Source organism: Brachycentrus maculatus, unplaced genomic scaffold (genome assembly GCF_059751285.1).
Source record: "Brachycentrus maculatus isolate JH-2025_06_01 unplaced genomic scaffold, ASM5975128v1 h1tg000152l, whole genome shotgun sequence".
NCBI lineage: Eukaryota > Metazoa > Arthropoda > Insecta > Trichoptera > Brachycentridae > Brachycentrus > Brachycentrus maculatus.
In genome coordinates, this window is record NW_028280905.1 from 767465 (window position 1) to 778611 (window position 11147).

General features: G+C 29.3%; 1 protein-coding gene across 1 annotated transcript; it reads left to right on the forward strand.

Moving 5' to 3' along the window:
* The first annotated feature begins 3484 nt into the window (after positions 1 to 3484).
* On the forward strand, positions 3485 to 6785 carry LOC148308714 (uncharacterized). The gene is made up of 3 exons (XM_088261281.1): positions 3485 to 3512; positions 4206 to 4361; positions 6323 to 6785. The coding sequence occupies exons 2-3, from the start codon at positions 4223 to 4225 to the stop codon at positions 6535 to 6537; spliced, it is 354 nt and encodes a 117-aa protein (XP_088117407.1). The 5' UTR covers positions 3485 to 3512; positions 4206 to 4222; the 3' UTR covers positions 6538 to 6785.
* The last annotated feature ends 4362 nt before the right edge of the window (positions 6786 to 11147 follow it).

Below are 11147 nucleotides of genomic sequence, written 5' to 3' on the forward strand. Positions count from 1 at the left end.
TATGTACGACCTTTCCATTTTGATCTTCCTCCTATTTCTATTTTACCTTATCTTAAATTTCACATCTACATTCTTTAAAATTCTTTCTTCACGAAATATTTTTATCATTCATTTCCTTTGGTTGCAATATATTTATTTCTGTGAATATAAATACTTTAAACACTAAAATTTAAATACTTTATATCTATTTCTGTGTCTTGACTATCAGTTTCAATCTATTTTTACTTATATTTTCGAGTATCTCTCTACACTAATAATTAAGTACATCCTTATACATATTTCTCCCTCTTAAAATACTTTTTCTTTTTCCCACAGATTTTCACAATATTTATTATTTATTTTCTCAATTATTCTCTTATTTATGTTAAAATATTTTATACTTATAAAAGAATCTCCTCACTCCTCTATTTTTCTTCGATTTAATTTATTATTATACTTATATTGTACGTTCTATTATAATCTTGATTTTCTATTATTTTCTTATTGTTATCCCTATTATCTTGCTTATCTAGTCTACATCTAAATTAAGAATTTATTGGTGATTCAATATTTCTAGTATTTTCTTCTTTATTCTCTTTAAAGTTTAATATATGTGTCTTATTTTAATCTTCTACATATAATATTATAAGTACAAAGTGATTTTGACTATCAATCTCTAAAAATCTAGTCTTCTTAGAACCTTATATGTTAAGTTTATTCCTGTTTATATTATATTTCTTACTGCTAATTTCTCATACCTACCTTTACTTTATACTGTTTATTATTTTTAAGTCTTTCTTACAAAATTTAGCTATTATTTCATACTTCTACTATTAATGGTTCTGTCCTGTGATTTAAAAAATTCTTTTCCATTTCCTTCTCTCTGTTTTATTCTCTTACAAAAATTGTTTACTTCATTTACTTTTACAACAACCTTTTCTTCTCCGATTTTATTTAGTTCTTATTTTATCCATGCTCTTTTTATCTTTCGCAATTATTTGTTTATTTACCATGACTTGCATTAAATATTATTACATATTATTGCATTAAAAGCAACGTGTCTTTTTACTATCTACACTTATCGGACCGATCAATGCATCTGTCACGAGGATTAAAAAAACTAAATGATAACAATATTCCGAACTCGAGAATATTAATAATCATTTTTTTTAAATCACGATTGATAGTAAAGTGATTAATCTCTATTTTGATATTTGAACTGCGAGTACGTGGTATAAATTGATATCGAATAAACGCGTAATTGGCCACATGTACATCGTCACCTTTACATTTGATTGTATAATTTTATAATATTACATAACACTATTTTTATTAAAGATTTATATGAGATTGATGTCTAAACACCAATTTCAAATAAATTTAAAATGAGATTGGTGTTATATGAGATTGGTGTCATTAAAATTTTGCATTTCTTAAGATGCAAATTTTATTGACTGACCTTTGCCTATGTTTAATTGAACTTTTAACTTTTACTTGGTAAACCCTTTTTTTATTTAATTTCATCAATTTGATAAACATTTTGTCTTTTTTAACCGTACTTGGTACTATAATTTGGATAGTTGATTCGGCAGTCACTTTCAATATTAAATATGATAGATATTATTACCACAAAGTGGCTGCCGAATCAATTAGTGAAATTATTGAACGCAGGACGGCTGAAAAGGCAAAACGTTCATGAAATTTATAGATTTTACCAGTATGGTATTTACCAGCAAAAATATTTTTTAAATGAAAAAATATCACCAAAAAGTAACTGTCGAATCAATTGATGAAATTGATTCGACAGTTACTTTTTAATGAAATTTACAATATTATCTACATTTTTGCCAAGCATAAAACATGCCCTTTTTTGTAAACGCTCTTTTGAAATACTTTTTTTTAACATTTAATAAACTTTACATTTTATTTAAAATAAATCTGGCTTTTATTTCACTATTTTGTATTAATAAATATGACTACTTTGATACCCTCCGCCTCCGTAGACTTAGGAAATATATTGCTATTGTTTTAGTAATACTGTTACTGACCCTTATCTGCAAACAACGGTGCATAGGACACTTGAGTGTTGATTCATGCATTTGGTGGAATGATTCGATCGTTTAACTATATGAAGGCAAGGCGATCAGTCCTGAAGTTGAGATACCAAAATAGCAATACATTTGGATTATTTATATAGGGCCATTTTCTTAAAATACTACATCAAGAACGCATATAATGACTTGGATATGCAGATGAAGATGATAAAGATTGATTGACTTAATTACCGATTAAGACAACACTGCATCGATTCGATGCACTGCCCTATGCACCACTTGATTCGGATACAGGTTAGGAGAAGGAGAAAATTACTAATTATAATATTATAAAATTACAACTATATAGTTTTTTTTTTACATTTATTTTGTTCGACCAGTGAACGGGTTTCGTTGTTACCGAGATCATCAGACTGGTGTGAGGTTAGACGAAATTCTACGAAAATAAACGATGCTATATACATATATACACAACAAAGCAGCGGTTGAAATCCACGATTTTATATGCTCAAAAAATCCTTTTCTAAAATAAAATTATATAAAATCAAACTTAAAACCATAACTCGAATGTGATCTGATGTCTAAATGTGAATATGATCTACCATAGGACTCCGACAACATCCAGTCTGATGATGTCGGTATAAAATAAATGAGGAAACCAATATAGTTTTTTTAATTATTTAAAATAAAGTTTCACCAATAAATGTCAGTAGGTACTAAACGTTTATCTAATATTTATTTAACATCTCAACATAGATGAAGAAGAATATGGAAGTCTGGGCATTTACGGAGAGTACGACCGACGTAGGCTGGTTTAAGTGATCACTTTACGCCCGTGAAACATTCACCAATTCTACCCATGATTGACAGCCACACTACTCAAATTCTTGGAAGTTCTATACATATGATCTAATTTTGAAATATTGTAACATAATGGCAGAATATTCAGCAGTGACATCTAGTGGTGAGACGAAGAAGCTTTTTTATCGAGCAAAACTCCGATATTTGTATGTGAGGTCCGAATCCTGGATTATAATCACATACGAAAACGAGAAACGACAGAAAATATCCTTTTCATTTTATTATTCTAGCTTATAATTTAACCAGATAATTTATTTACAACATTTTGAGTGTGTCAAAATACAAATCATCTATGTTGAGATGTCAAAAAATAATATAATAAATGAATCCTTCAATTGGAGATAAACCAGATTTGTGAACAAGTATTTGGACACACTCAAAATGTAAGTATATCTAATAATAATAATGATTAGACGTCCATACAGGATATAAATCTAGCATTTGGTAATATAACCAATCAGCCTATAGATAAGGAAATTTTGATACGTTAAAATGTATTTATTCTTATCTAATATTTCAAAGTTAGCTTAGATATTTTGGCGATAAGAATTATTTTTATATAAACCCACACATGATTTGGAAACTACACACTTTGTTTAATTACCGTCAGAAGTACAGGTAAGCCCCTTTCAATTTTATTTTAAGGTTTAATTTTTATTTTATTCATTGTAAATTTTAAATATAAAAAAAACAGTTAATATGAAAAGCATTTTTTCGGTAAAGTAAGTTTAGATTCAATAAAAAAAATATTTTTTAAATCTTGTTAATAAGTAATAATAACCATTTAAATGCTTTTTTCCATACTTTGTAACTTGTATGCTAGAATAATATATGTTAAACAGCTATGAAAATTGCCAAAGAAATCTCGTAAGGGATAATTTTATACGATTACATATATGTATATATATATATATATATATATATATATATATATATATATATATATATATATATATATATATATATATATATATATATATATATATATATATATATATATATATATATATATATATATATATATATATATATATATATATATATATATACATATATAAATGAGAAAATTTAATTAAGGATAATCAATACATAAGTACGTATAAAATATTAATGGATAATTCTTTTTTGAAACGTTAGAACGTTTCTTGATCATTATGATAGATCATAAAAAATAAAACCTGTGGACTTAGTGTCTGCCCTCGATCAATATAAAGAAACTTATCATGTAGCTATACGTTTTAAACTTAATCCTTTAATTTCTGTATTAAAATTATTTCATGGATAAAAATCCGTGAATTGTATTATTTTCAGATCCATCAGCATCAACCATGACTCTTAAAAGCCAGGAACTCATCGAGAAGATCAAGGCGCGAGTGGCGAAAGCTGATCCCGACCCTGCCAACAGGAAGATCCTGATCGTCTTCTACATCGTCATCACCGACGGATCAAAGGAAGTCAAGAGACTGAGTGAGTAGCACTTCCATATTGCATTTCCACAGTTCTAACTCATAAATCGATCCATTCCATTGAGGTAAAGCTATTTAACCAATATTTGAAGGACTAACTTTTATAACACATTTTTTTAATTATATATATATTTCAAAGCAAAAAACAGCGTCTTCATCAAAGCTATATATATATATATATATATATATATATATATATATATATATATATATATATATATATATATATATATATATATATATATATACATTCATCTTTTCTATATCTTAGTTATCATTCCTAATGAAAAATGATCGTTCCATATTCATACGAGTATGTAAATATAAATACTCGGGTTCATTTTAATAGACTAATTAATACCAAAAACTACGTTTCTTTCTAAAACAAATTAAATCAATTATTTAGCGGTTTGAAGGTCCTAGGTACCTAGAAATCTAAATGGGGTATTTTTGTGAAGATGATCAGTTACATACAATCAATGTTTTTTTTAATAACGGACTTTTATATAAATATTTTTTTAGGGATAGAGTAACTGTAGTGATTTAAAAAAAAATGTTATGGCATATGTTCTTTTATGTTAATACTGCATTAAAAATAGTAATTATATGTTGACTTAATAAAATAAAATAAAATTATATGAGGCAGGAAAAACGAATACCAAAAAGATTTCGCAAATAAGATTACACTCAAAATATTGTAAGTGAAGATGTAATTAATTTTATTACATTTTTATTAGTTTTTAAGATTAATTTTGACGGTAGCGTATCGCTAATCAATCGTTAGATTAATTATTATTGATTATCAATTTTTTGGTTGCAATAAAATGTATTTATTTTTCAGATAAGGTTTGTTGATATACCTTTAAATCCTCAGTCGCTAAGACCAATGCCAATACATTATTATTTATTGCTCTCTTATCAATTGTCATAATTTTTATTAAACTTTTAAGTAATGTAATATAACTTTAAATTACATTAATTTTATCAAATGCTCTAAGACAACTTTAGAAGTTTTGCATAGTTCTCCGCTCTATGCAATATTAGAGTCCCATTTTAGAAAATTGGACAAATATTTGTTTTTTTCATTTTCAAACCCTTATCCGCACACCAATGGTGCATAGGGCACTGCATTATACAAACACAGTGTTATCTTGATCGTTAACACATGAAGGAAAGGTGATCAGCCCTCCGCTTCAGGTACCAGTCCAGGGTAATATTGAATAAATATTAGAGTGAAAAAATCACCTTTATTTATTTGACCCCCCCTGGGAATCGAACCCGGGACCTCCAGAACGGTAGCCGAGTGTGCTGACCATTACACTACGGAGGCGGACCAAATATTAAATTACCAAACCAATATTTGTTTACATCTGGATATCTGAATATTTATCTTCATCGACTGATTTGAGTGATCACTTTATACACAGTGTAATACTCACCATTCTGCCCGTGATTACGAAACGCGATTTTCTAAATTTTTATACATAGATATTACATGTGACAACGCACGTTTTTTTCTTCCTTAGAATATCTCATATAGCTCACTTCTTTCAACAACGTCATACATCAAAAATTGTCAATTTTCAGAATGCCCAGAAAATGTACTATATCCCAGGAAAAGCGGCATATTTTAATCTTAATTTTTACCCGCTACAGGGCGGAAAGTGTTGTTTTTGCATTTTGAAGAAAAGGTATTGTTTAATATTTTTTTTTATTAACTAAATATTTCTCAAATGTACAAAAAATGTCAGGTTTTACCTAAAAAGATCTGTTGCACAGTAAAAAATCAATAAGTCGCTTGATATTTATTTATAATACATTTTATGATATTTTTAAACTTTAAAAACGATTTCCTATAAAAAAATCAAGTGTTTTGTTGAAAGGAGTGAGCGATATATCATCTGCCAATATTAGAGATTTTTTTTATGATAATAATTAAAATGTTCCTTTTTTCCTCGACAGCAATCGACCTCAAGCAACTGAAGGTGTCCGAGGAGCCGTACAGCGGAACCGTCGACTTCACCATCACCGTCGACGACGCCGCCATGGCCGCCATCGGAGCCAAGACCCTCACCACTAAGGACGCGCTGAAGGAAGGCAAGGCCAAGCTGGACGGAGGCGAGAGCGCCGCCAAGTACATCGCCGCCTTGGAGAGTGTCCTCGGCCTCAGCAGCTAGACGGCCTACCACCTCACAGATCCCGTGGCCGCCTCGGAAAGTGTCCTCCGCCTCAGCAGCTAGACGGCCAGCCACATCACATCTCCGGCGATGCCACGTCACATTTAAAGGCACTGATTCATCGAATCGCTTTCTAGCACCAATACAGACAAGTTGTCCTTTATAAGGGGAACATGACTTTTTGGTGCATTCCTCTCATTGTAATTGTATTTTTTCGACATTTAAAAATAAAACAAAACTTTTTTAAACTTGAATTTTAATTTTCAAGTATAATAAAATATCAACTAAGAATGTACTTTTTTCCACATGTATTTTATTTAACCAGTGTCCGGGTTTCGTCGTTATCGACATCATCAGACTGGTGTAAGGCTAGAAAAAATTATATATTATATTTACAACGAGGGAGTCTAATGATGTCGGTAACGATGAAAACCGGTCACTGGTCATATAAAATATTTGTGGAAAAAAAAACAATTTACATAGTTGTTATTTTATTTTATTAAATGCTATTTAACCAAGAAATGTCAGTACAAAACAGAAATTTATTTATTACACACAAAAAGGAGCAAAATCAAAAAGTCTAAGAAGCATAATATCCTAAAAGGAACACCAGATAAGAGAAATGTGCGAGATCGAAGATGTCGTTAGGTGGGGAAGGCAACGAAGGAGATAATGGTATGTGCGTGTGAGGAGAATGGAACCATCCAGACTCCCTCACATTGCACTGCACGTCAACACCAAGGTATACGACCCCTGGCAGACCTCTAAAGAGATGGATTGACAGCTGGGAATCGACATCGCAGGAGGCTAATCTCTATTAAATGCAACAAAAACAACAAGAAGAAGAAAATAAATTTCTAAAGCGAATGTAGTTAGATATAATAGGTGAGGAAGACTGGGCATGATCAAGTTCAGTAAAAACCTTTCATAACGAGTAATTCGCATAAGGAACAAACGTGAAAAAGATGCTCCCTTAAAGAGCGACATTTCGCATAACGAGTTACAGAGAAAGGTCAAGTCCCTTTTTCACGACATTCACTTGTAAGCCGGAACTTCCGCGCCAGTCAAAAAACAAATCGCTCACTCCTTTCAAGAACGTCATAAATCAAAAAACTTGATTTTTCAGGAGAACGTTTTTAATGTGTAAAAATATAACACAATCTATTAAAAATAAATATCAAGCCACTTATTGAACTTTTTACTGAGCAACAGATCTTTTTAGGTAAAACCTGAAGGTTTTTTCTCCATTTGAAAAGTATTTAGTATATTTTAAAAAAATAATTAAACAACGCCTTTTCTTCAAAATGCTGAACCAATATTTTCTGCCCTGTAGCGGGTAAATATTAAGTTAAAATTGCCGCTTTTGCTGGGACATAGTACATTTTCTGGGCATTCCGAAAACATGTACTACTGAAAATTTTCGATTTTTGATATATGACGTTCTTGAAGGCAGTGAGCGAAATGTTTCGCTTAACGAGCGCTTCGTTTAACGAGTAAGATTCTGGAACGAATTATGCTCGTTATGAGAGGTTCCACTGTATTTTGAATACTTAACCTTGTACATAATAATCAAGGTAAATAATAAATACCCCAATGCGCTTATTCCCTTCTTTAAAAAAATCTTTTATTGATTCGGCAGTCACTTTGTGGTAAAATCTATCCATTTTTAATTAATTTTTTACTTAGTAAATACGACTATTTCTTAAAATCTACTGTGACACGTGTTTCGATGCGTTCCGCATCATTTTCAAACACCGTAGATTTTAAGTGTAATAGTCGTAGTATCACAGTACATTTTAAGAAATAGTGGTATTTACTAAGTAAAACTATAATTAAAAATAATAATAATTAAAAATATTTTAAAAAGTTTGGTCACCACTTATTTTTAAGGGTTAAATTCCAATTTTCCTAACATTTGTACAATCTTATCAGACATCAATAAAAAATTGTTTGAACTTTGATGCCCAAACCGTGCGTAAATCATAATTATCGATTATACTTATGTAATTTACACACTAACCAGATATTATGTAAATAAATACATAATTACTTACGTTTATGGATTTACTGATCAAATGCTTTAAGAGATTTTTTTAAGCGAGTGTTTTTGCCTAGAATTTTCACTAATGAAATACACGAAATTACAGTAACTTTAAACATAAAGAATAAATCCACTCACGAGTAGGCATAGGCTATGAAACTTAAAAAGTTGAAGCCTGTGTAGGGTCATGATAAACGGTGTTGCATAAGCCGTAGCTATATCTCAGAGTCACTTGGACGTTAGGTAATTTAAAAAAAAGATTTATTTAAATACATAAAAGGTCCCGGAACTCACTTCGTGTCAAGCTTTTTACTAATATATATATATATATATATATATATATATATATATATATATATATATATATATATATATATATATTTATATATATATATATATATATATATATATAAATATATATATATATATATATATATATATATATATATATATATATATAATATATATATATATATATATATATATATATATATATATATATATATATATATATATATATATATATATATATATATAATATCATTTAAATATTCGTCCCACATTTAATAATTTTGATGAATTATATAAATAAAGATTGTAATTACGTAAGCGCAAACATTGTTTCGTCTAATTGATTTTGAAAATTAAAAAAAAATATCTGTGAAAAAAGGGCCCTGGTTTTAGGTATTGATTATTGCCTTTTCTTTGACTCTTATCCTCAACTAAATGGTGTATAGGGCACTGTATCGGATTGATGCGATGTTAAGTTGGTCATCACACAAAAGAAAGGTGATCAGTCCTTATTATCAGGATATATAAATAAATTTTAAATCTTCAAAATGATTTATCACCATAAAATTAAATTACAGATGCAGTTAAGAAATATTTGATAAGTTTTTTTGTTAGTCAATTAATCGCGAAATTGATTTAGATAACATTGTATGGTTCGAGATGTGTTTGATATGAGACAATTTAAATTTAACATCCTTCAAAATGTCTTATTACTTTTGGTTTTAAAGCGGACCGAGCAGGTGAGTTGAATTTAATATAATAAAAGAAATGTATTTTGTATTTTGAAAGTATTGTTAACTTTTTATGCCTTTTTATCATTCCTGGTTTACTCTGTGTAATACCACTTTAAAAAAAAATAGTGTGGTTACAATGCAGAATGCTACGCATTTCGTGGACCGAAATGGTCAGCAACGCAAATGTGCTCCAAAGAGCAAGAGCAGGGAGACAGTTGCTGACTGATATCAAGGTCCGGAAGGTGTCCTATCTGGGGCATGTGCTAAGAGGAGACAAGTACTATTGCACCTAATTATAAAAGGCAAAATAGAGGGTTGACGAGGTGTGGGCAGAAGGCAGATCTCCTGGCTCCGGAATATACGAGATTGGACGGGGATCAGGACCGTTGAGGCACTGTTTAGATCTACCTAAGACTATGACAATTACTCTCAAGTGATAGTCGACGTCAGGGGGACCTGACATGACACGCACAGAAGAAGTGATATTACACAAAGTGAGCGATCAAATGATAACGAGAGTGTTAAAAAAGTAATGTCTTCATGTAAACGTTCCAGCATATATTATTTACAAAAAAATATGTACAGATTAACAAACAATTCTTGAGAAAATCATGTTTGATTAATTATATTTAATTATTTTTTTCTTCTTTTTTTATGACCCGTATTCTGAATGCAAGTGTTGCATAGAGCATCGCATTAAATCGACGCGATGTAATAAATAATTCTTTTTACCAAATTAAATAATTTTCATGCATTTGAAGTATTCAAAAGGCATATGTATTATTTTTATTATTTATTCATTCATTCATTACATTTTCGTACATAGTCCTTCTTTTTTCCTAAATCCGCACACAATGATAAATTGCATAGTATAGAAACAGTGCTGTATTGATCGTTAAATATTTGAATGAAAGTGACTAGCCTTGGTATTATTAATTAAATATTACAGTGGAAAATCACATATATTTATTTTTATCCCCCCTATATCACAATAATTATGAAATAATAAATATGTAATAGACTTGTTTTTTCAATTATATTTTTTATATAATCGAGATGATCTAATATATAAGGGGAAACGAAATAAAACTAATTGAAATTATGATTCTTCATACTCAACAATTTAATAAATAGAATATTCCTCAAAACATTTATTTTATAGGCTTGTCTTTGAAAAGGATAGTGAGGTAGACGTGAAAAGTGAAAAATACATCACATACCCCAGACCAATTGAAAATATATCTTTCTTGAATTTATTTACATAGCAATTGGCGGGATTCAATTGGCCAGTTTCGTAGTCTAAAGGTGGAAATAAAATATGTCATACACGAAATATAACTAGATTTAAAACTGATTTAATATTAAATTATAAAAGAAAAACACTTGAGTTTTCTTATTTTACTATTTTGTTAACAATACAATTTTACAATTTCAAGATCTTACCACAACGTGAATGCCGAAACAATAAACTTTATAAAATAAAACAACTTTGTTTTAACCACTTTTAATTTTTATTTTATAAAGTTTATCAAATGTGCCACAAA

Excerpts from the sequence above, each read along its gene's own strand:
- LOC148308714 (XM_088261281.1), top strand. The coding sequence starts at position 4,223 with ATGACTCTTAAAAGCCAGGAACTCATCGAGAAGATCAAGGCGCGAGTG. Across the intron at positions 4,362-6,322 it reads AAAGGAAGTCAAGAGACTGA|CAATCGACCTCAAGCAACTG; the intron begins GTGAGTAGCACT and ends TTTCCTCGACAG.